Source organism: Anas platyrhynchos, chromosome 8, assembly GCF_047663525.1.
Source record: "Anas platyrhynchos isolate ZD024472 breed Pekin duck chromosome 8, IASCAAS_PekinDuck_T2T, whole genome shotgun sequence".
NCBI classification, from domain to species: Eukaryota; Metazoa; Chordata; class Aves; order Anseriformes; family Anatidae; genus Anas; species Anas platyrhynchos.
The window spans coordinates 23284986-23311147 of NC_092594.1; the positions used below are offsets into that span (position 1 = coordinate 23284986).

The window sequence follows — 26162 nt, forward strand, 5'->3', positions numbered from 1 at the left end:
CGAGGGAGCTGTGGGGCTGGTAGAAGCCCGGCAATTTAAAGGCTCCTATAACTGAAAGGATTTCTTATATAATGACAGAGGGTTTAACGCCAGATGCATTTGGAGGCCTGAAGCAACTTTAAACACGTACTTACAGAGTGATAAGAGTCTTCTATGCTGTAGAGAAAAAGAGTGTGAAAAATGGAAATATATTTGGGATGGAGGCAGCTTGGGGCCATTTGTCTGCACTCTGTCTGAATTCCTTGCTGGCCTGGTTTCTACATCATCATTATCACAGATCCCCAACAGCTGAGTGATCTCTAATAGAATAATGTTAAGGCAGTCAATGTGTAAGGAAAACATGCTCACACATTAGGCAGCTTTCTCAGGCATAACTTCTTCTAAACAAGTACTGTACAAAAATGGATGGATTTTGATAGAATTTCTAGTCTCTCTATAAGACTTTCTCAGAAAGCTGATTAAATGAGATTTAGATGAAGTTAAGGCTTTACTCTGCTGTTGTCAAGGGAAAACATCCACACACGTTATTAATGAGCAACTCAGGGGTGGGGGGACATTGCTCACTTTTGTCTGGGCAGTGTCTCAGCCCATACCAAAATCCTGGCCCATTTTTAAACTGGCTTGTGCTTTACAGAGGGTTACACCCAGCCACTGGAAGCAAACATCCTTCAACACCCAGGGATGGGGGTATCTGACTGTGAGCAGTTTGGGCATGGCTCTTCTCACTTAATGGCCGCTTGGCCTCTTGGCCTCCTTTTGACATAGCCTTCTGCACCCTTATAAATGGGGACTTGTCAAGCCTACCTCATGGGAATCGGGGCTGTGAAATTGGGGAAAAACAAAACAAAACAAAACAAAAAATCCTTCAGTAAATGCTGTTTTGTGTTTTTTTTTGTTGTTGTTGTTGTTGTTTGTTTGTTTGTTTGTTTTTGGTTTTGTTTTTTTTTTTTTTCATACATGAAAGCCCAAGGTTTCCTAAAGGCAAAGCAGGTGCTGGCAGATCCTGGCCCCATCCCATGGCCTTGCCCAGGCCCCAGCCCTTTGTGCTGGCTCCCTGTGGGCTGAGGAGCAGAAGAAAAGGCAGCTGTGCCTACGTCCTGCTGCCTGCACTACCATGGCAATGCAGATGCTTCCTCCATCTTCCTGCTCCCTGCCAAGGGACGGCTCTAGGCCCTGTGGTGTCAATGTGAGCCCAGGAGGAGCCCAAGTCCCAGCAAAACCCCTCCTCGCAGCCTGGGCCACAGCTCTCTCTTCAATGATTGCCAAAACCGAAGTTTTCCTGCAAAGCCTTGGCCTTGCTGCTACCACCCAGCTCACATAAATGCCATCTCAGCCCCGAGGGCTCAGGTACCCTTGTGGGTATTGTCATGCCCCACAGGGAGCAGCAGCCCGTGCCTCATCACCTCGCTCTTTTCACCTCAGAGGCCTGATGAGCCTGGAGTTGTCCTTTCTGATCCCTTCCACAGGTTTCCCACTACAGATCTTTTATTTTGGGAGATCTGTGGCAAACCTCCACTGATACAAGCTCCAGCTGAAGCACCAGCTGCGCACCCACCAAGCCCCAGCCTCACTTGCCTGAAGAAAAGACCCGCGAGCGCTCTCAGAGAGAGTGCTCGTGGCTCCCACAGCACTGGAGGGGTTGCGCAGCCCCAAACGGCACGGCTCCTGTGGCAGAGCCGGCTGGGCGAGCCCTTGTGTGGCTGGTTCCTGCGGTTGGGTGCAGTCAGCAGAATGGAAGTGGCTCCTCTCAGCTTTCACAACTCCTGCAGAAATAGTCACTGGCCTAGGCAAGGCAAGGGCTTGGCTCCTCTGGCAGCCCATCAGGCTGCTTGCAAAGAGACCCCAGCAGGGCTGCGGGCGCAGGAGGAGCTGGCGCCAGCCAGCCCAGCCCTGAACCAGCGGGACTGCTTGGTTGCTCTTCCACTGGGCAAGTGCCAGGCTTTACAGAGCCTGGCCCAGAAAGTCAAATTTCTCTTTGAAGGTGTGAAACCAATGGCCAGGTCCTTGGCTTGGTTGAAGCTCTTCATCTCATTGAAGCAACTCTGGTAAAAATCCCACCAAAGGCTCACTGTGCTTTAAAGGAGCAGCGTAGCCACCAGCTGGGAGCACAGATGTGATGTTATTTATTTACCACATCTTACCCCATGCAGAGTGCAAGTTTTGACATGCTAGTGGTGACAGTGAGAATGATCAGTGTTCCCAAAATGTCATTGGTTGCACACTGAGTCTGTGTAGTGAGGATATTTAAAGAAAATAATAAATTCTGTCCCACTGAGCCTGGCAGTCCCCTCCTGCTCAGCATGCCTAGTGCAGCCAAGAGGGCAAAGAAACTGGCTCACTGTTGGCATCACCTTCAGACAGAGGATGGCACAGGGGAAATGGGGTTGAAGAGCTCACCAGCAGTGATCCTGCCTGCTTTCACTCCTGGCACTTCAGCTTTCCGAAGTTACTCTTTGCCGAGAGGATTACTTTGCACTTTGGTTTGGTTTGCAACTTGTTCTGGAGTTGTAAAAATCCCATTTAGCTTCTAGCTGTAGCCGTCAACTTGTTCTGAAGGGTAACCTTGCTACCATGCTGAAGCTCTGTGCTCATTTAACTACTTTCTTCTCTCTGCTCATAGTAAGGAAACAGGATGTCACAGCTTTGCCAAAATATTTTCCTAAATAAATAGAACTGCAGGCAGTCTCCACAAGCCAATCTAGCAGTACCATATGACCCCAACTGGCAAAAGACAGGGGTTACATTTAAATTCAATTTTAATGCAGCAAAATATCAACACTTATTTACCACACTCCATAAATCTAATGTGACAAAATACCTCTGACAGATTAGTATCCCTCTTACTCCAGAAATGTAAAAGCACAACAAATCAAGTCAGTACATGTTCTGCAGTATCACACAAGGCTGGCAGCAACACACATTAGCAAGTGATTCCTCACTGCAGTCGCCGCGTGCTCTGTGGCTATCAGTGCATCTGGCTGTCACAAATTCCCTTGCAACCTGTGCTCCTGAGGGACCTGCCAATTGTCCGAAGCAGATAAGGGTCCACCTGTGTCATATGCCAGCCATGGCAGCACTGTAAAGGCACACAGACAAGCAACAAGCCCACCCACATCCCAATGGCTTTGAAGGAAGCACTATCTTGCCCTGTCCTTTCCCAACACCCATTCCTGTGTCACTTTGCCACATCAAGGGTGCTGCTGGATGTGCCACGCAGACACCTCACTTTAGGTGCAGCTTCATGAGCCTTCGCAGCAGATGAGAGGAGGGGCTGATAAAATCATGCTTGACAGCAGAAAGGCTCATGCTTGCCTGCAGTGTAGGTGTTTTAACTCCACGCCCTGGGATTACGCATCTTGCCAGCACTGCCCATGGTAATACCTGCAAATTTTGCCCTGGCCAAGAGCCACCAAACCCCACATGATGGTAGTGCTCCTTGAGGTTACTGCATTTGTTTTCTCACAGGAAGTACCTCTGGGTACATCCAGGCCCTCATGGGCCCAGTGCAGGAGGCCATGCTCTTAAAGGCAGTCACCTGCCAACAGCCCACGTGTGAGGACCCATCACGGCCCTACAAACCATCATGAGTAGCATCACAGTTTACTAGACAGAGCCAAAGCAGTCGGCCACAGCCCAGTCACAAGACAGCCTATTTAGCATCGAGACAGTGATAAAAACAACTTCTCTGCCAGCACAAGCTCCTTCAAACGCATGCCTGGAGCCAGAGGACTGGAGCAAGGTCCTCACAATGGTCTGGGATTCCTTATGTGGAAGCTCTGGGCCTGTTGCCGCCCACTGCACGTCTGCCAAACCTCATGTCCGCCTGTAGCACGTCAGCCCTCTCTCATCCCAGTGGGGACAGGGCAGGTCCAGCTTGGACTAGCCTGCCAGGTCCTCTGCTACAGAGGGCAGGACGTGCGATGGGAAACCGGGAGCAGAGCCTGGAGCACATGGGCGCCAGTGTGTGGAGGGCCTGCAGGGACCTGCCACGCTGAGCCGCCCTGATGGTGGGACACTGCCTGCCCTGGTACTGCCGTAGCTGGGAGAGGAGGAGGAGGCCGAGGGCTCATCCGGCTGAGGCCTGGTCCTGCCTCCATGCTCCTGTGGTGGCCCTGGCCTTCGCCTGAGGATCACTGCTCCCACCTGCCCGCCATTCACAGGGAAGGAGGTGGCTGGGGGAAGACCTGCACCCTTGGCAGGAGGGGCGTTTTGGAGGCAATCACAAGAGAGAAAAAAAAAAAAAAAAGAGAGAGAGAGAAAAAAACCACCTTTTTCTTCTTCACCTGGCTCTTCAGGACTTCATGTACATTCCAAATGAGAAAAGAGGACAGACGTGTGATTTCCTTACCGTGGCCTTCACTATTGAATGCAATACCTAAAAACAAAGCATCCATCACAGCTATTGAATTCCCAGTAGCTATTTGGCACGCAATGAAGGACAGCCTGGCATTCATGTTGCTGTTCACTGTTAAGTAGGCAACCCTGCGAGTCCCTCAGGTCCCACTTCCCAGGACATGTCCTAACCAAACTGAAAGATGAGGTTTGTCAGAGCTCAGCTTGCTCAGGCTGTGAGCTTGTCCTACAACCACAGTGCTAAATAAACACGCCAGGACCCTGCAATGGTTTTGCCAGTGCTGTTGTGCCCATCCCGCTGGGTGTAGCCCCAAAATGCTGCCTCCTGTGTGCCTTTTGGGAGTGGGCCAGCTCTCCTGGCCCTTCACATCCTTGCACACATCAACACACACCATTGAACCCAACCTAAAGAAAGGAGGAACATGTACCATACTGAACGCAGGCAGCATGAGCCTGTTGCCTTCAGGAGGGAGATTTATAGGGGGTTGCGTCAGCCGTGAAGGCTCGCAGCATCATTTCCCGCACAGCACAGGCGAGCACCAGGCCCCCCAGCCCCTGTGGAGCACAGGGAGCTGCTCCCGCAGGGACGGCCTCTTTGTGTGCCCTTGAGCTGGCTGCGGAGAGACTGGATGGAAGGGGGAGCGCAGGAAGCCAGACCGTCACTGTAAATCCTGTCAAGTCTAACGATGTTTTCTCAAGTGTGTTTTCCTGACTTCCCTCCCGAGAGAATAAACCCAAAAGATGGTTATGTCTGATCTTTAGGTAACCCAGAAACAAAGTGTTTCCAAAACAAATAATCACGTTGCAGTCTGACAATGTTCATTATTACAAAAGAACATTTTATTTCACTTTTTTCCTGGGTGTACTATATTGCAATGTAACACTAGGCAGGTCTTTTATCATATTAAGATTCTTGCTACAGAATTAAGGTGTTTGTCCGTTTGGTCAAATTTCAAAGTTTTTCCTTGGCATTCTTACAGGACTTGTCACCACTTAAGCACAGGAATTAGTGGAAGTGCCAGAAATGTGATATGAGACTTGGAGCGGGCGCTTTCCAATCCGAACTTGCAAAAGTTGCTGGACTGGCTGGATGCACGAGGTCAGCACAAATCCTAATTGTGACAAAGGGGGAAGTGTACATCTCCAGATTTTGATCACATGGTAGATCTGTTATTCAGGCTTAATATACTATGAAAGTTGTCTTCGTATTTTTGAGGCACTCTGTCATCTCTGCTTCCATTACCAAGGAAGATTTACATTATTTTTGAGCAATAACGTAAAATGCCTTGCTTATATTCTGGCAATTGTATTATTTGTTAGGCACCTGATTACTGTAACTAATTATATAAACTCATAGAAACCATGCCTGAAGTATTATCCACAAAAAGTCCATCCATTCTAAGTCAAATACTATAGTTCACAGAAAAGTCTTCTATTATGCAATTGCATGTGAATATACATATGAGCAGTACATGAATCACTGAGTAAACATGGCACTTTTACATATTTTTCTGGAGGTCATACAGAATTAAGAAACAATCTTCTCTTAGCTGATGCGCTTCTAAAATACTGTAATATGGTTTTGGAAAATACACCCCACAGACCTGACAGTAAGAAGTTTAGAAAAAGTCAACAGTGCAGCTACCTGAGTTTGTTCCATTAAGTTTAAGCAATTAACAGTAATTTGATATTTTATCACTCACTGTGAGCCTGAGGGTTTTCTACCCACAAAAGGCATGCTGCCTAACCCTGCGATAGATGCAACAGCACAGCTCTCCAAGCACGTGGCTTGGCATGACGACGAGCTGACCTAGCACCTCTAAAGTGCCCTGTCCTTTCTCCTCCTTGCCCAGACCCTGGCTGCAGAGTCCTGTTTCCTTGCTGCTCCTACCCTAGCGTCCATCAATCCAGCAGATTTGCCTTTTTTTTTTTACTGGCTTAGTTTTCTGCTGGCATAGTAAATTGATTCATCCTGTGGAGGGATCAGACAAGCACCAGACCCATAGAGGTACGAGAGAAGTGGCTGGACCATGTGGCCAGGGATGGGAGCAGGGGTGGACAAAGGAAACTGCCCCTTTTTGGAGGGGATAGTTATTAGCTGTTCGATTGACTAAGCTGTCTCAGCAGACCAGACCCTTGGAGGAGATACAGTTATTAGCGTGAAAGTGCTTACACTGGTATAGTTTCTTGCTATCTAGAAGGTAAATAAAGAAATACCAGCACAAGGCACTTTATACTCATGTAACTGTGCCCACATGAGGGATTGCCCTGACATAAATATAATCAGTGGCAAACAAAACCTCCACATCCTCTAAGTGATGTATTTAAATAAAAAAAAAAAAAAGGTGTAGAACCAGTCTCCAACCTTCAGTTATGAGGTGTGCATAATTCCCATTCAGAAGATAGACCACTACACATGAAACATTAGACATAAAATAAATTATGGATTTAAAATGCTACATCTAGGAATATAAAGATATAAAAAAAAACTTCAAATGTATTCCCATATTTCAAATCTAAATAAGATAACTATATAGCTCCAACGATTACTTGGACATTTTAAACAGTTTACATTCATCAGAGACAACAGCACTTTGGTTTACATAATTAGGTTAATATGAGCAATGAAACATTTCTCTCCCTCACATTACATCAAAGCGAAATACATTTAGAATATGTATATATATATATATACTGCCAAGCTGTTCCAATAAGTGCATTCCATATGAGTAAGAGTAACTTGCAACAGCTACATCAGTTATAGGTCTTTTACAGAACTAAATTAAACCACTTTAAAAAAAGCTTGTTCTGATTCTTTCACGCCTGACCCATTTCTGATTAATCACACAGATTCTCTGCAGAACATAGCCAAGCGCAAAAAGCAAGTCTGACTTGGTAATGTAGCAAGCCCACTTACCAGATTGCGCAGCATACCCTGGATTAACTAGGAAATATTTATTTTAGATTGTCTCCCCACCTTTATAAATCAGACTCAAAACAACAATAAGCTCAAGAACCCAGATTAACTGGAGTTCAAGACATGCAATGGCAGTTAGAGAACACTGAAAAGCAACCAACCTGACAATCATCAAAAATTATTTTACATAACTTTAAACAATCTGCAACTCAACCTCTGCAATTTATAAACAGCATTGCCTCCTACAGAAAGAAGTAGTTACTCCTAGATATTCTTGCAAAGCATTTATCCAGTGCCTGCATCTGACTCAAATATGCGTCGTTGGAGAGGATGAAGAAATCTCCTCCCGGCAAGATATTTTGCTTGGTTATTTTTTATATGGTTATTTTTATTAGCTTAAATTAGTTTGTGAGTAGCACAAGAGTCATCAAAGACTATACCTGCCAAACTTGCCTAAGAGAAAGGATGGATAAATAAAAGGCTGGATAAATTAAAAAAAAAGCTGGATAAACAAACAACTGAGAATGGTTTCAGAGGACAAAGTTCCCAGCCTGATGCATTAAAGATATTACAGATTATTAAAATATTTTAAAAAGCTGACATCCAACTGTATGATTTCCAATTTAATTACTATTTGGGAGATGAAAATATAGCCTTCATCACTGCCCTTTGGTAGGCTGAGACTTTTGAGAAGTTAATGTATTAATTTAACCTCATTTTTCCAAATTTGCAAATGTTCCTGTGTTGAGCTTGTAATACAATACCAAAGTTCAAAAAAAGGAGCATATTAGCTGCTAAAAATACTATCATTTCCTTGCCAGAAACTTTACAAACTAAACACGATTGCACTTTTTCTGAACCCCAGTCCTGCAAGGTGCCTAGCATCCTTGAGGGACACAGAGGACACTTGCTCACTTGCGGTACTGGGCTTTTAGTGGAAGATAGGTAGGGGATTTTTGAAATTAGTGTTTTGTCTCCCTGCATTGACTTTTCCAAAACAGTGAGTTCGTTGCACCCCTTAAACTTAAGTCAGCAGGAAATTGGCCCCTGAACCTCTCTGCATTGTTCAGAAAACCTTCAGCATGAGTCATTTGGGTAGTGACTCCTCTGTGACCTGTGGCCTTACTCTTCCAGCTCTGGAGAGGAAACTGCAGTCAGTGCCTCCTGTTTGGTGCTGCATGTGAATGGAGACCTGGACTAAATTTTCCAGAAGGCCCTGGAGGAATTCTGCATGATCCCTCAGACCCATTAAAATACCTCCAGCCTTTGTACATAAAGAACCTTTTCTATCTGCTTTGACCGTGTGAGAAAACAGTGTCATAAATAGAAGGAAGGTCAACCCAGATCTTGTTAGATGTTGAACACCTTCAGCTCCCACTGAAGAAAAGAGGGAACAGGGCACCCAACACCTGCAGGATTACCCGTTGAAGATCACATCCTAAGGGACTAACAATAACCAGGAAGACAATATAATCACCTGTTACAAATTATGCAATTCAAAGCATACAACTTATACACAGTTCCCCTGTTGGGATTAGCCAAAGTAAAAAAAAAAAAAAAAAAAAAAAAAAAAAAAGTCATCAGATAAAAACATTTACTTTTGCCAGTAAAAATTAAGTTACAGACACCCTTGTTCTCAGGGTAAAATAAACTTAAAATATCTTAAAACAGTGAAAAAATACGAGAAAATTTTATTAAAAATATATGTACTCCTTACTCCAAATTGCTTTGTACAGAAAGGACTTCTTGAAAAAGAAAAAAAAATCACAAACTAAATGCATATTCAGAGTATGCACTTTCTACAGCATATTTGGTAGAAGCATTATTTCTGTAAAACTGAGCAAGAGGAAGTTAGTTATTCAGCTTTCATTTGTTCCCTGACATCAGAAGGCAACGTTTCAAACAAGGTGTCCTCTACAGTGAAACCAGTCCGCTTCAGAGATCTACATTCACCAAGTTCAGCTGGGAGAATTTCAAAGTGATTGCCTTTAATATCCAAGTGGGAGAGGAATACCAAATTACCAATTTTAGGTGAAAGGACTGACAAGTTATTTTTCCCAATTTTCAGAGTCTTAAGTTTTTTGCAAAAGTATAGTTCATCTGGCACACTCTCCACTTTGTTGCAAGTAATGGAAAAGTACTGTAAACTCTGAAGAACTCCTATTTCAGGTGGGATAAAGCGAATGTCATTGTAAGACAAATCCAAATATCTGATTTTGTTGCATAGGAATAGGTGGGATGGAAGAACCTCTATTTTGTTATGGCTGAAGGAAAGCCGTTCAAGACTAGTGAGTTTCTTTATATGCTCTGGGATGTATGTTATACTGTTGTACCACAGCTTTAGGATCGTCAGTTTTCTCAGATGTTGAAAACTTACTATTTCTTCAATTGATTTGAGGTTGTTTTCCTTTAAATCCAATTCCTGAAGACTGAGAAGGCTGAAGACTGCATGAGGTATGCGTTCCAAATCACAGTGAACCAATTCCAGCTGTGTCAAGTTGACCATCTTCTTCAGGTTGTTGAGCATCACCAGCTTAGTGCCATCATTATGGATGCACAATTTTTGAAGGTGACTTGAAACATCGACAGCAGATTGTGGGATTTTAGACAAGTTACTTTTTATGTAAAGAACTTTAAGGCTTTTAAGTTCCCGAAAAGACTCCAACGTAATGTTTTTGGAAATATCATGACTTAGGGAGCCAATTAAATAGAGTTCTTCCAAATTTCTGAGGCCATACATCCAGTGGGGAAGTTCTCTGATGTCATCAAACTTGACGCTCAAGATCTTGAGATTCTCCTTCAGAAATGCCAAGGCAGCGCTGTGGATCTTCACAGAACATTGGTGCAATGAGAGCTCCTGGAGATTGTCCAACTGTGCAATGGTTGCTGGTATCATTACATTGTTAATAATTTCAAGCTTTAAAGACTGCAGCTCAGTAATTTCAAAAACAGTGTCTGGTAGTCCAGAGAGCATGAAAAGCTGTAGCTCCAAATGGCTATGGGAGTTCATCTGTAGCCGCTGTCTCAGTTTATCCGCGGTCCACTCATTGTTTAAGTTCAGCTGTTTCAGCTTATTTTCACTGACTTCAGACAGGAAGACAGCAAACCTCTTGGAATAGAGAGGATCATATTGATCTATCATATGAAGCATAAAAGCAAAGTCGTTCTTGACATCTGGGATATCATCGATTCCTGTCTCTTGCCGAACATATTCAAAGGAATATTCTTTCAGCGAGCGATAGAACAACCAGTATAAAGTATAAAGGCATGTGAGACCATAGATGCTTACAAAGCACAGGTAGCAGTAGGAGAGTTTAGAGAACAGATGTGCCATCGTGTGATTACAGCAAAAATTCTTGTATCCTGTCATGTCTTCTATATCAACATTACAGACTACTGTAAAATTAACTTCTGAGACTAGTGCTGTGTTGTATGCAATAATAATAAGGAATTTAATTACCTTAAGCACAGTCTGGCGAACATACATGACATAGAGTATATCACCCTCCTCAACATGCAGTCTAAATTTCTTCACCTTTTCAAACAGTGCTTTGGCCTGCTCACCTTCTTTCTTGTCTAATGCCCCAGGCGTTCCCTTATCCACAACCAGCTTCTCAGGGATTGATTTTAAAGACTGTGTCTTGACCAGAGTGCCTTCAGCGCTTGGCTGGATAGTATTAGACTTGTTTATGTTGTTCTTCCTGTTATCTTTCTCTTCAGAGTCTTCTCCTGATACTTCAGATAAGGCTCTTGTTGTCCAGGGAGAATCAAAACATTTCCCAAGTATTGAAATGAAGTGTTCAATTTTGGAGCTCGACCCAGGAAACTTGAACCAAAAGTTACTACACAGCATGAAGACCAGCGTGTGTATAAGGACAAGGTAAGGGAAGTACTTGGCATACCAGTGTAGGGCACGTTCATAGCACACCTGATTTATAAAACTGTATTGCTGAAGGTCCAAATCAGTCTTCAGCCCTTTCATTTCAACTGTAGCTGGAGGAGTGGATGGCTTGGGTGGAGGAAGAGGGGTTGTATCTGGGATTGTACTAAACACGTTTGAACTATTGGATTGGTTCTGGCAAGGCTGTACTCGTTTTGGAAGGCATATTATCTTGTCTTGCATGACCTGAAACACACAAAAAGATATCTTTTAAACTGATGTACAAACAATGGCGGCAGTACCACTGGGTAGCTGTCCTTGGAGTTCCTCCAGCTGTCAGGCATTCCTTCCCATAGCCTGGCACTTGATCTCACAGTCTGTGCTTTTATTATTATTGTTGTTAGTCCCAACAAGATACTTGTCCTATATGCGAGGAACTAGGTCACCCCTTTTCATCAATGATTAGCTTTCCGTAATTTGGATAAAAGGGCACTGAGACGATCCAGAAAAAGCAGAAGTATGGGAAATGCTTCCAGAAAAGACCAGGGATCTCCTGCCCTGCTCTCCCCAGAGACAGACTGTTCTTGACGGGTGTATTCATCCTGGCAAGTGCTACACAGTATTCAGAAAGAGCTCAGGCTTTGAAAGCAGCATAACTGCATTCATGTGGCTTTACACTTAAACTGTGATGTCTATCACACCCAAAATGGCTGACAAAGAGCCAACGCGGGCATATCTATGCTGGGAGGACGCTGTTTATCTTCAGTCTTAATAAATACAGATAGTGATATTAGAGAGTCAATGGCATTTTATACATGTACGTGCACGGATATCATTTTTATTCAGTGTCTCATACAGAGACAGTTCTCACAGTACACACCTGTGGAAACAAAGTACCTGTCCTTGACTGTCTATAATGAAAAAAAAAGAGCAACTTCCTTAATTTGGGCTCACCGTTCACATTGGTAAACTCAGGTGAGATTACCTTCAGGGACCAATCACCTTTGGTTTAAGTTGGGATAACAGTCTGAGTTCAGGGCCATGCTCCCCAGAGGTCTTAATTTTAAAATACTAATCTGTGTGATAAACAAAAGAGATCTGTAATTTTCCCTGAACAACTAACTGGGATTAGCCAAACTAAGAACATGTTTTCTACTGTAGTATGAATGTATCCTTTGACATCGTGGTTGTTGAAAGCACTAAAAATAGGGTATGCAACAAGAGCTTCCAAGTGCAGAACATCCTTGACAATCCACTGTGGTGTAGGAAGATGCTGAGATGAGATTGCACATTTTTAACTGTAACTGTTGACACTTCAGAAACTCCTACCATTAATTTTTGTCTGTAAATGCTATTCTGGTATTACTTACACTGCTGTTAGTTACACTCTGGATTCATACCTCTGGTAGTAAGTTGAAATAAAAAGAACCTGCCCGTCATTTGAAGTGTTTCCATGCATTATGTTCCAGCATGCTTCATCCAGTCAAGCAGGTAAACTTAAAAACAACAGCTCTACTTCATGTGCTTAAGCAAACACTTAGGTTATGATGCAAAACACAGTACTGTACAGAGGTTTTTAAACATGGACATCCTATCTTTTCAACTGAAAATATTTAAAATGGTGAATACAGGTGAAACCACAGTTGATTTCACATGAAACCTGGGACAAGGTAAGTGAAAATCTTAGGCCACAGAGGTGAGCAAATCCTCCTGAAATACATGTAAGAGCTCTGTCAGTGTGTCCCTTTAGCTCCATTTCTGAGTCATGCCAAAATACGCGAGACCCACATTTGAGCCAGTACTACAACTTTCTGCTCCTGTGGAGTCCATCCCAAACAGCACTTTCCATTTCTTTTCAGCTTTTGGCTCTTCAGCAAAATTTAGCTGCAGTGAGTGACAGTAATGTCAATTGTTTATGCGTCAGCATCCTCAGAGATGCTTTGGAATGGAGGAGGCGTAATATTAGTTGTGGGTGGTGTTAATAAAATAAGCACATGCATTTCAAATCCCTTTGAAACACAAAAGCAAAAAGTATTAACATTTGCCAAATAAAGGAAAACAGAAATCATAGAATCACATTTTTCCAAGCTTCTAAGCAAAAAAAAAAAAAAAAGTGGTACAAAGAAGAACTTATATTTGATCATCTGTTTTGTTATGTCAGATTGCGGTGAAAACAGGCATACATGCACAAGCCAAAGCAACAGCTCTTATCTGAGCTGGCATCACTCCACTGACTCTGGTACAGCTCTACTGATTTACAGCTGCAGAAAGTCTGGTCTGTGTTATAGCAGCTTTAAACCCACGACTAGCAAATTTTTGCTTTGTTCACTGAAAATTCAAGAGATAAACAATGCGTGGCACTGTACTCGTGAGGACTGTCCTCACTTACTGCTCTCTCAGTGCCCCCGAGAGCACCTTCCTTGGCCAATTTACCTGCAGCGTGCACCCAAACACACCGATCATCAGCATGGCGACGGAGAGATAGTCCGTGAACACATCCCACCAGGGCTTCAGCACTCTGAACGCTGGCTGCTGCTCCGAGAACTGGCGAAACTCGGTCACGGGAATCATCCTCCTGGAAAAGAGCAAGGCCAGCGATCAGCCTCCTGCAGCCAGCACCCACCGGTCTATGCGAGACAGCAAGAAAGTTATTCCAAGAGGTTTGACGCAATCCACTCTGGACACGAGAGGCCTGGGATGTGGCACAAAGTCCCCAGTTGCCTCCCATGAGGTCCCTTGGACACCCACCTGACAAGGGATGCTCGTGCTGCCACCCAGCACCACCATGCCCCGTGCATGCAGGGACACCAACGTGCTCTGCACTGACTCCCACCCCACCTGACGGGTCGGCACGGCCTTCTGAACGCTGCCAGCTCCGTACGCACTAGCCTTGATCTCAAAGGCCTGGCTAAAGCAGTTATCCGGTGCTCGGATTTCACAGGCCTGTTTAGCTATCATGTTTCATTCGCTTCCGTTGTATTCACAGTGGTTTCTGGGATGCTCTTGAATATTTGTGTGCATACTCACTACAGTTTTAAACCTACTATGTTTTGAGTGCAAGTTGCTAAAGTGCTTCAGCTAACCAGAACTACAGGCAGTATGGGCAGATCAAGGGCTTTATCTTCACCTCAGATGTCTAGGCTTACATCATCACCTCCTCGGAGAAATCAGCTCCCGCACGAGCATGTACACACAGACACCGATCTGTAAGTCCACAGCGAGTTGTGTAACTGAATCCTTGAGATCAAACCAGCACTGAAACTCCCCAGTAAGTTACAGTGGAAAGATAAATCCACATGGGAATGTAACAAAAATACTCCCAAGGACAATTTATGAAGAATGTCCTTTAACTAATACCATAAACGCTCACCACCATCACCTCGTGTCACAGACATATTTTAAGAGTTCACAGTCCCAGTTCAGCTGTGTGCTGGAACTCATGGGGTGGCTTTGGTGCCACCCAGCAGCAAGAAGGCTCAGCCATGAGGGTGCACGTGCTGACACACTTCCTGGGGACTGTGGGGATTTGGCAGATCCTGAGCCAGACAGGGAAGGACACAGCCCTAACTGCAAGTGTATGGTCATCTTACAAATGTATCACTGCTCCCACTGCACTGGCTGTACTTGGGTGAATAGATATCCAGCTCAATGCCCCCTTAAGGAGCACCGTGTCTCTGCTTGTCCAGCACCTCCTCAGGAACTGGACCCATCCCCAAAAGCAGTAGCAAGCAGAGGTGATGCCTGTAAATGAGCTTGGGTTAATAGCTGGGCTGGGGCTTCACCACTTCCTGAGTGGGGAGCATAAACACCTCCTAGCCCCTGCTCCCTGCCCTCTTTTAACCCTTTTGTGTTGCTTTTAGCATCACTTTGGCAGACAACAGAGTCACTGTCAGCTTCTTGTCTTCAAGAAGTAGTCCCCAAGACACGATGCAGGCTATGAAACCAGGTGAAGCCATGTGCCTCCCTTGCACAGCCAGCAGTCCCCTGCAGCACATGCAAATTAATTTATTATTAATTTTATTAAGCTGCCTGAATGGATGAACGCAGCCATCAGTACCATGTGAACCCCAGAGCCACTCCCCTGGTCCACGTGCGCTGGGCCAGGCTGCAGCAGGGGCTGGGGACTCTCTTGGACCCATGGCACAGGGACAGCCCTCAGGACCTGCACCACACAGAGCGGCTGTTCCGTCTGATGGGCTCCACTCTGTATTTTTAGGGGCCTTTGTTGTGTTCCCTGGTTGCTTTGTTTCTTGTAAGTGACGTGTGGAGAATTTAAATGAAGGCAGATAGTTCCTGGTAGCACAAATACATGCTGCTCCCATCCCTTGTTCTCTGTTGAGGTCACTATTTGCATAGTGTGACTCCTCATTAGCACAGTGCACATACTGTCACCCTGGTTAATGGTCCAAGCGGGGAGACCTGTGCACAGCCAGCCTCTCTCTGAGTCATGCCAGGTCTGCAGAGCAACACCACAATCTGTTTGCCACTTATATTTTCCTTTATTTTTTTTTTAATGAAACAGTTACTGAACAATGGCAGTAGTACTGCACATAATGATGGTAAATAAACTAGCAGTGTCTGATGACAGGCTACTTTTTTTTTTTTTAGTTTCAGAAAAAAAGACATTCACAAGAAGCTTTAAATAGAGATTGGACACAAAGAAGATGGATAACCATTTTCCAAGATTCTCTGGAGAAACCCTAGTTCTTCTTTCATTGTGACACCAGCAATAAAGAAAAACACTGGAAAGAAACGTAGAGGAGCAAGGGCTTGCCAGCACTGCTGTAATGGCATGACAGAGTTATACAAAATTGCGCAGTCTTCATCTCCTTCTTCCCTGTAACTGCTTCCACACTCTGGCCTGTCCAGTGACCAGGAGGACATCCATTAGCAATGGCTTCAGAGCCCCAGCAGAGACACAGCAGGTCCACACAACCCTGACATAACTCTCCTGTCCCCAGCAGACACCTGGGGCCACGTGCACAAACAAGGCCTGTTGTAATTCTCTCAAAACAAAGTGATTCTGATGATCTTTACATTCATCTAAACAAATCAAACCAGAGATGGTAAAAATTGAGCCATCTCTGGAACAGCACACCATCCACTGTAGGTCACTACCTCCTCTTACCACATGCAGATGGAAGAACATGAGTTCAAAATTTCAGCTGGTGGAAACTAAGACAGCGTGACTGATTTCAACTCACCTACATTCAAAACGCTACTTAATGGCACAATTTATGGTACCCCAAACGTGAAACGTGACTTAAGTTAAACACTCTTTTAACCCACCTTAGGAAACTTTGAATTCTAAATATTGGAGTAACTTTTCCAATTACAACCAGAATTTGTTCTTTTTTCATCTCTTCCATATTTCTAACAATCCTCAATCTCTAGAGAAAAGAAAACTGCACATGAGACAAACCATCTGGCATTCTGCTACCAGTACGAAATCAGAAAGAAACTTGGATTAAGAGTTGTACTGTCTCATTGAACAGTGCTGCAAAAAAGTGCTGAGAGTGTGCCAGATGAAAAACAAAAACAACAACAAAATGGAAGGGGAGAGAAACTAGTAGGTTTTTATTATTTTAAATTATCTAGGATACAAAGAAGAGTCAATGAATGAAAGTAAGTACGTGATGAAATGCTGGAATCCAGGAAGATGTGAAAAGAACACCTGAATCCCCCTGCAAAGGAAAAGGAGGGTCAAATAAAGTACCCTGAAGGCATGCGCAAAGACTTGAAGATAATAAGCAGATACGGCATTCACTGGAAATAGAGATATGGAAGAACACCAAAAACAAAACAAAAACAAAAAGAACACCCACAACTTTCAGGCCCAAACTCTTCGGTGATGTAAACAGGAATAGCTTCCAGCCAAATAGATATTTACTCCTGCAGAAATCTAACCACAGAAATCAGCTCATGCATGGGCAATAAGAAGCAAAGCATGATGACTTAACATGACCTGAAAGAGCTAAAGAGAATAAATAGATTCAAGTGGGAAAGCAAAGTACTGGACACAAGTTAGACTTAATAAATGAGAGATTAAATCAGGGGATGATTCCAAAACAGCCACATCACAAAGCACCTTCTGAGCAATTGGCCTTCACCAGGGGAAACACGGGGAAGCCGTGTGGACACACACTGCAGAATGTAAAGGAAATTAATTAATTAGCTGCTTGGTGCTGGCAGCCTGCAGGAGCGGGCGGGCAGGGCTGCCGGTGGGATCTGTGGTTGTGCCGGGCTTTGTGCTCTGAGGAACGGCTGCATCAGTGGCCGGACAGGGGCAGGCCAACAGACACTGCTTGCAGCTGCGGCTGCCCTGCTGCCCCTGGTGACAACGGTGGACACACCAGAGCCCTCCTGCCATTGCACAGGCTGCCAGAGCTCCTCGCCTCAGCCTGTGCTCTGAGGGATGCGGCACGGTTACAGGGTACAGACACGTTAATGCTTGCAGCTGCTCACCTCCAATACAGCCCTCAATAAAAATGCTGCTGGCTCCTGGCGGCTCCCCACGCTCCAGCTATTGCTAGGTGACCGTTGCTATTTTTAAGTAGATGCTTGTGGAGCGACTTAACTCATTTTAGGCAACGTAACTCTGAATGGACACAGATGACTGGGCATCCCTGCCTCTATTCCATCTCTTGGTGCAGGTCTGTCAGCGCCCAGACCCCAGCAGGGCACAGCGGGATAGCTGTGGGCCGTCACCTGCTGTCCCTCCCTCACCGTCCTCAGGCCAGGGACCGGCCTGGCCGTGAGGGGAAGGACGACCTCCAGACTGCTGAGAAAGCTGCTGAGCAGCGAGGCCTGCTGCCACCATCCCAGCTACCACATCCTTGCTGAGCAAAGCCTGAAGACATGCCCCATGCTTTGGGCCCAACCCAACCCACCATCTGACAGAATGGTGGTGGCATGGCTGCTTGCTGTGCTGTATGTGAGAGCCTGGGGCTTGGCAGCGCTGTGTTTGTCAGGCTACAGACATCATTCCCCAAAAGGCAAGCTCTCTGCTGTCTTACTCTTCCAGTAGATATTCAACCATGTTGCTGTGCCCCCAGGCAATGGCTGTCACCCATGGCTTGTTTTAGGTAACATACAAAGCCTCGCACCACAGTCGGGGCCCCTGAGCACTGGGCAGGCAGCTAATGTCAAGGTTGCACCAATTCAGTTAGGGCAGGGCATAAATAGCAGGCCAGAGGGCGAAAGGAGGAGGAACACAGCACTAGGAGAGCGGTAAAATTGCAGAAACAGTGAAGTTTAGAATGAGGAAGCACAAGAAGGTGGTGATCTCTCTTAAACTAATCAGAAAAGATGTGAGCATTATTTGCCAGCTGACACTGAACCACATTTCCTCACCATTGCATCGACCCCACCTCGGGCAGAAGACCGGCACCACCACCGCCTAAAGCAGCCACAAAGGCTAAGCCCAGCCCTGGGCACCACAGCCATGGCCCCGAGCCACTGGCAGAGATGGGTTTCCACAAGAGAAAACTCAGACTGGGACTGTGCAGTCCTTCATATCAGAGATCTATCAAGGGGGGAAAGCATTGGGCTGGGTAAAACTAGCTCTCCTTGCTGATTTAAATATATTGCATGTGTTAGGATAAATTATGAAATGGCTTTTGGGAATACCACTGCAAGTAGGTCTCTGGGCTGGTTCCCATACATGATTTATAGCATATTCATCTTCATTAAAGGAACAGAGCGCAGCACATATGTAACAGAGGCCGCAGCAATTACAGGAAGCGATGAGCTCGTGACTTGGTGGCAGGGACTTGCTGAGCCCTAGGGCACATGGAACTGCTATCACGAATCCCCAGCACCCTGCAGCTGGCTGTAAGTGGTCACTGCTCCACAGAAATACTGTCAAGCCACTTTTCAGGTGGCACCAAAAATTGTTCTAACCCCTTCTAGAAACCGGCTTAGGGGAACAGCACTAGACTATGCGTGTTACAGAACTTGCTGTCTTTTTATTTTGAACTTTCCAGACCCCTGTGACCCAAAATTTGGCCAGTGTATTGGGGAAGCATTTTTTACTGCACTGTAAACAGCTGCCCACAACTGACTAATTTTAATTTATAAACCTTGGAAACTGTGGTTTTGCATGTCTGCTGGTTGTGGCAGCTACAAAGGCTGATCCTCGTCTCCATAGCTTGCCCTGGAGTCCCCCACAGCTCCTGGCACTGCTTGTGCTGGCACTGCAGACTTAGATAATGAACCCTCTCTACTTCGTCACCTAACTGGGAGGAGCCCAAAAGCGGGCCCAGGGACAAGGCCTCCAGTCTGAAACAGCACTGATTAGGCTAAGGGGGGAATAAGATGATAAGGGCTGGAATTAGCAACTCCTAATTCCCAAGAGTTTGATGCTGTGCCTTTATCTGAGTTCTTACAGAAATTGTACATGCGGTGGAATGGTACCTGAACTACCCTGATACTAAGCTCTGGTAATTACCTTGCTATCTGTTTGCACTGACCGAGATGTCCAGCAATGGTCTGCTCCCATGTAACATACAGTAATACCTCTACTAGTAATTTCTCCCTGGCTTTGTAGCATTTCAGGAAACTAGTGTCCCCTGTCAGGCCCTCCAGCCATCGGTGTTTCCTGTAAAATAAAATAAAAACTGCCTTTTTTTTTTTTTGGGGGGGGGAGGAGGTGAGGGGGAAGTAGGGGTTGGAAAAACTGCTTTGAAAACTGAGTATTTGGAAATACAGCAAAAAGGTCGCACATTGCCATTTCTTCAAACATGATGGGCTACTTTTTGTTCTGTTGATCATATCAGAGGTTTTCATAGGAAGAAATACCATCATTTGGAAGAGATACAAACAAATGATGCTGTTGCTTAAACATAAATCCCACGTTAAGGAACTAGAAAGTCATTAAAAACAATCCATTTGCATCCAAACAAGTTATTTTTAAGAGACATATGTTTACTGTATCATCAAACAAACCACTTGACATTTGTCTTCTCGGGGGTGAGGCTGGCAAGGAAACCTGGCCAGAAGGAAGGACAGAGCGTGAGTCAGGCCTCCCATCAGACTTGGCCATGGACTCCCTGCCTTGGGCACGCCACATCACCCTGCCGTGCCTCCAGCTGCAAGCAGAAAGGTGCCTACTGCCTTTACTGGGAGGGGTGAATACAAAATCACAGTGTATTGCTTTTTCCATGTCTCTGCAAGCGATTGAGTCTGAACTCACAGCAAGCCCAAACTCCTCGGCAGAGCCACCAGAGCTGCGCTGATGCTACACGTAACCACAGCCGCCGTTAGGCTGCCATGCGGGGCGCGGACAAAACACAGCCAGCCTGTAGGATGCGTTATTCCTGCGCCCAGTTTGGTGGCCCTACAGCCCATGCCCTGCCCAACGCCCGCAGCCAGCGTTGTGGGTTCAGAGGTGACAGTGACTGCCCTGTCCCTGCTGCGGTGCCTGGGGAGCCACTCCCAGCCCCGAATCCAGAGCTCGGAGCAGACCTGAAGGTAATGAGGAAGCGACTTTAATAATTGCGCATCAAAGTATATGCTGCAATTTCCACCTACACATCCAGTAAGCGCCGCCTTGGCGACAGCATCCCATACAATACCCTTGTTGTTTTAATTGAGCCTCAGTCCTTTTTCACGCATTACACACCAAGAATACTTCCTATTGTCAGCAGCTCTTTGACTTCTGTTTGGCTGGACTGAAGACAAAAAAAATGTCCAGGGCCAGATTCTGCCAGATAAAATCTCAGTGGAATCGATAGCAGCTCTTTTGTACCACAGCACTGTGTGGAGGTCTAGCTTTGCTGAACTCTTTGTCCAAATTTAAAGAAAAGTGAACTCTGTATATTTCCATGTGATACTCTCCACTTTTCGGCTTTGACAGTCACATTCTTAGTTTATCAGGGCTATCACTCAAGGCTAGGCCCCTCTTTCCAGAGCTGCAAAACATTCTTAATGCATGTGAAAACCTTTAACAGCAACCCCAAGAGCAAGAAACTATCCAGAAAGTACTATTTTAGTACTGCTGAAATACGTCTGAATGACTGAGAAAAGGAAATGCTGATCAAGTTTTAATCGAAGCTACAGCAGGCTTTCCACAAACACTTACTGATGCACTCAGATAATGAAGACAGGAACCATGTCATAGGATAGAGAATATTACATAAACTAGTGCCAGTCATTGTCAAAGGAATATTCAGGGACCCCAGGCTAAAACAAGTGCTGAGAATAAAAATGTTCAGATGATATAATTAAAAGTTAATTCCTAATTGGGACATGAAGCACAAAGGGTCCATTCTGAGCCTAAGCAGCTCAACCATCTGAAAAGTTAGTTAAAAACTTTTTATGCAGTGATTGAGCCAAAAACATTAAAGAAATGCTGCTTTCATGATTTGTGAGACTACTTCACATAAGGGATCTTTTCTGCTCCTGCTCGCATGCTACACAAGAGAGCTTTCTAAACTTTGCAATAGTCTCGTAAAACACGAATCCCCAAACGCCCAAATAAACATGTGGGTATTCTCAGCCTGAAGCACAGCTGATGCATTTTCCTACCCCCAAACCATCCTTTGTGACAAAAATCTCCAACAATGAAAACACAGCTCAGTCCCACCCGCACTCCTGAAAAAATGGAAAGACTAACATATAGAAAGTCAAGCATGGGTATTCTCACAACAGGTATGATCCTTGCACACTCAAAGGTAAGCACGAACAGCTACAGAACCCAACTTGCTACTCATGCAGGAAGACTTTTAAAGATCACAAATCAAGGTTTGGAAAACCAGAGCTACCTGCCTAAATTCTTTACCAGACGTTTTCAGTGCAGCACCCAGCCGTGGCCCACTGGAGGGATTAGCTCGAAACACACCCCATCAGAAGGCCCATTGGTGCCCCACAGAACAAAAGGCTGTATCCACTGAGCCCCAACTTCGCCAGATCAAAGCCATCACACGGGGCTCAGACCTGGCTGCGGCATGCGGGGCCCTTTCTGACAATACCGTCCACGAACACCCACTTCGCTCTGTGTGCTCGCGTAAGAGCAGCCTACCACTGGTACTACTGCTCAGGCATGCACACCGGCAGTACTCTCTCAGAGCACCGAACAGCTTCCTTACAGCAACCCGTGGTCCCGAGCTGCCGCAGGGCGACGTGAAGCCGGCACGTGTCAGCCCCCCACAGAGCAGCACCCAACCTGTGCTCTGCTTCACTGCCAGCTCCAGAGCAAGCATGCGGTCCAAGCTCCTACCTTGTTTCCAACGGTGAGCAGACAAAACTTGAAGTGTTCTCAGCACATTAGCAGTCTCATTGCTGGCTTGTTGAATTTTGGATTCCCATCAACACAAAGTCACTGGGTGCTGTCGCCACTGAAGGGAAACGTGGGCTGGTGTCTCGCTGTTTTCAGCAGAGCATCCTTTAGTCCAGAATTTGAAGTTGGTATACAAGGCCTGGTGCTGCTTGCCTAAGGGTCAATGGAAAAGTTGAAAGTTGACTCCAACAGAAAGAAACATGCCTTTTGTATCACTCTGCAGGAGCAGGCTCTGCCACCCGTCCTGGTTCAGACCGCAGGGATCTCCACGCTCACCCCAGCAAGCAGTGCCAGCAACTTTCCAGGAGAGCTGCGGCATGCTGCCCTGCAGGGGGCATTTCTCTCATCACTGACACACCAAGAAGCAGACCCTGCGCATTACTATGAGCTTATCTGAGATAACACAGCCAAGAAGAACCCAGAACTCCAGCTTAAAGCAGGATTCTCCCAAACGATTAGAAAACACACAAAGCACATACATGGCACTGCCCTACCTACCCGATCAAACACTCAATTGCAAATCAGCCCTTCATGGAAACAGCTGACACAACCTCCACACTGGAGAAAAAAAAAAAAAAAAGAGAAAAACCCCACCATCCCGATCCAAGCTTTGAGTCTCCAGATGATGCAGCTGTAGGGTCTGTCCCGTGCCTGACCAGCCACTGCATCAGGCACCAAAGAAGCGCGGTGTGGGAAGGCTGAGCCTGGGTCGCCAGCCTCGCAGGCAGCCTGAGATGTTGTGCCTGCCTGGGGATGGGGCAGCGCTAGGCCTGCCCTCTGCTGCAGTGGGAAGCAACACAGCAAACGGCACTGTCACATCTGCCCAGGGAGTGAACCAAACCTCCCATCTTCCTCAGGGGACAGAGGTCTCAGGAGCACAGAATCCAACCAAAGCCATCGTGCTATGGCTTGAGTTTGCACAGAACCGATGGGAGCACAGCTCAGGGACGAAGCGGAGGGAGAAGTTTCCATTATGTCGAACATGTGAAATCCAACACTGGCTAACAGTCTCCTGACAAACTGTTCCGGAAAGAGAGAGGCTTCTTTGCTGTACTAAGATTTTGGGGGAAGTATTTTGGAGTTCCTGTCTTTTTTCCCTGACGTACAACATTTCCTCTTCAGGCGGTTCTTTACCACACACCCTCCTCCGCTGCCCTTCACAGCTCCCCGGCAGCAAGGACAGGATCTTTTCACTCAGTTTTCTCAAGATGGAAAAAAAAGCCTGTAAAATTAAACTCTAGCTCCTGCTATTGTGAATTGTTTGGAGTACCATTGGAGATTTTTCACTTCCTGCAGCATTCAAAGAGGCTTGGGCTGGGAAATGCCTTTTTGGCAAGAAATCGGGGCCACTTGAATCAATGCTAAGAGGTCAACGGACAATCGGGGGAACTGCTGCTCCCAACAGCCTCCGGCCCATTTTGTTTCGGACCCTTCGGTCACTCAGGTGACCCCGATGCCACTTCACCTCCCTGCCACCCGCTGTGACGCTGCCCACAGGCAGAGCCCTTACGGGGGGGCCTCCAGCCCCAGGTGGCGGCCCCGCCGCAGGAAGCAGCCCGGGCTGCTGCGGGATCCGGCTGCCTGACAGCACAGGGCGCTGAAGTGAGGAACTTCTGTGGAGCTCAGGAGTCTCCAGTGCTGGTCCTCTCCAGCAGCCAGCGCTGGCTGTGGCTGATGCTGGGCACACAAAGTAATGGATTTTCAGGGTTTCTGTCAGAAAGTTTCTTCTTGAAAGTTATTCCAACAGTAAACAAGCAATTAAAAAAAAAAAAAAAAAAGAAAGCCACCACAGAACGGTGTTATTACTGTAAAACCTACAGCAGGGCCTGTGAGTACCCAGACGGGAGGAAAGCAGCATCACCGCTGCCACACGTTTTAGCAAACTCAGAGCGCAACTGGAAAAGGAAATGATTCAGAAACCACAGGTGCTCCGCGCGGGCCGCTGCGCCTCGCCGGCAGCCCTGGGCACAGGGGAGGTGCCGGGAACCCGGGGCCAGGTCGCGGGGCCGGGAGCGCTGCTGGGCCCGGCTCCGGCTGCTGGCGGCGGCGTGGCCGGGAAACAACGAGAACGGGAGCGCTGCCCCCGCACCGCTTCCACCGCGCCAGAAAGAAAAGTAAAAGCGGCTCTGAAATCGCAGGAGGGAGGGGGGACGCGCCCCCTCGGCTGAACAGCGAAGGCGTTTTTCCCGTATTCCCCGCACTGCCATCTTTTCTCCTTCCCCCGCCACCTCGCCGGGCAGCCCCCTGCCCCCGCGGGCTCCCCTCCAGACCCCCGCGGGGCTGCGGCGCTGCCGGCAGCGATCGGCACACGTGCGTGGCCAGACCCCGCGCCCGACCCCGCAGCAAGAGACAACAAAACCCCACCGGGCCGCACCTCGTCTCTGCACAGTCCCCGCTTCCACACGTTTTCGTCCCGACGAAACCCCACCCGACGCATCCCGCAGCCCTCCCCAGCCTCTCACCGCGCTCGGCCAACTCTCCCCGGCGAGCTGCAGCGGCTGCTGGCGAGCACCCGCCAGGGCAGGGCGAGGCGAGGCGAGGCGGGGCTGCGCTGCCCGCAGCCGGTGCAGCGGCTCCGGGACGCCCCCGCTCCATGCCCCCGGCGGGCTGGGGAGGGCCGCGAGCCCCCGGCCCCCCCCCGGGGCCCCGCTGCCTGAGCCGCGGGGGACGAGCCGGCGGCCGGGGTCCCCCGCAGCCGCCCTCCGGGGCTGCCCCGTCCCGGGGAGCGCAGCGCGGAGCCGGCGGGGCTCGGCATCTCCCCGGGGCCGCCCCCGCCCAGCGGCGGACCCGGGGCACGGAGCCTCCCGGAGCCCGCTCCCGGCGCCGCGGGGCCTACCTGCCTGCCGCCTGGGCGCGGGGTCACGGGCGGCGGCCGGGCGCTCACGCCGCGGTGCGGAGCGGAGCGGTGCGGGGCCGAGCCGAGCCGAGCGGGCCGGGCAGGGCAGGGCCGGGCCGGGCGGGGCCGGGCGGGGCGGGGAGGCCGCCGGCAGCCGCGCTCCGCCTTCGCCGCCGCGGGGCCACGTCTCCAGCCCGCGGCGGGGCCGCGCCGGGCAGCGCAGCCCCCTCGGGCCCGGCCGCGCTCCGCCCCGGGACCCGGGAGGGGGCCGCGCCGGGCAGCGGCAGCCGGCGCCTCCCTGGGGGCGGCCCGCGGCGGGGCGGGCGGGAGGGGTCCGGCCGCGGGGCGGGTGGCGGCGGGGGGAGCCGGGCGAGGCCTCGGCCTCCGGCGGGGCGGCCTGGAAAGGCTGCAGGGAGAGCGGGCTGGCAGCGCGCTGCCGGCGGCCAAGCGCCTCGGAGGGTGACAATTGGAAACACAAACTTGCAGCCGGCGCCTCCCGAGGCGCGCACTGCAGGCTGCTGCTGCGAGGGACGGGTGCCCGGCGCTGCCAGGGCAGAGTCAGGGCTCTGGCAGAGCCGGGCCGGGCTCAGCATCAGAGGGAGGTGCTTCCTTTTCCTCCGATGACTTGCCCCGAGCCTTAGGGATAGCGTGTGTATGCCCTCAGGGACACGCAAATATGTAAACACGGAGAAACTCAAAATATATAACCCCCCTGGGGGGAGTTAATGGAAACAAATAGGCCATGAGGCATCCCAGCTGTCTTACTGCACAAACACTAACTGGATCAGGATGTGGACTGAGGGACTGCTGCGGGGAGCTCTGGCTTCGCGTCCTTCTGAGCCATCTGCTCCAGGGGCTGCTGAGGGCAGGCGCAGGTTCCTCATCTGGGAGCCGCTGA

General features: G+C 48.0%; 1 protein-coding gene across 3 annotated transcripts; it reads right to left on the reverse strand.

The window, feature by feature from the left end:
• Positions 1-5171: 5171 nt before the first annotated feature.
• On the reverse strand, positions 5172-25517 carry LRRC8C (leucine rich repeat containing 8 VRAC subunit C). 3 transcript variants are annotated; one of them, XM_027462826.3, is made up of 4 exons: positions 25265-25516; positions 22369-22581; positions 13584-13725; positions 5172-11396 (listed from the first exon to the last, which is right to left on the reverse strand). In XM_027462826.3, the coding sequence occupies exons 3-4, from the start codon at positions 13719-13721 to the stop codon at positions 9126-9128; spliced, it is 2409 nt and encodes an 802-aa protein (XP_027318627.1). In that variant the 5' UTR covers positions 13722-13725; positions 22369-22581; positions 25265-25516; the 3' UTR covers positions 5172-9125. The 3 variants fall into 3 exon arrangements, with proteins under 3 accessions (XP_027318627.1, XP_027318628.1, XP_038039301.1); XM_027462827.3 differs by lacking the exon at positions 25265-25516 and adding an exon at positions 24891-25053; XM_038183373.2 differs by lacking the exon at positions 22369-22581 and having other exon boundaries at positions 25265-25517.
• Between the last annotated feature and the right edge of the window lie 645 nt (positions 25518-26162).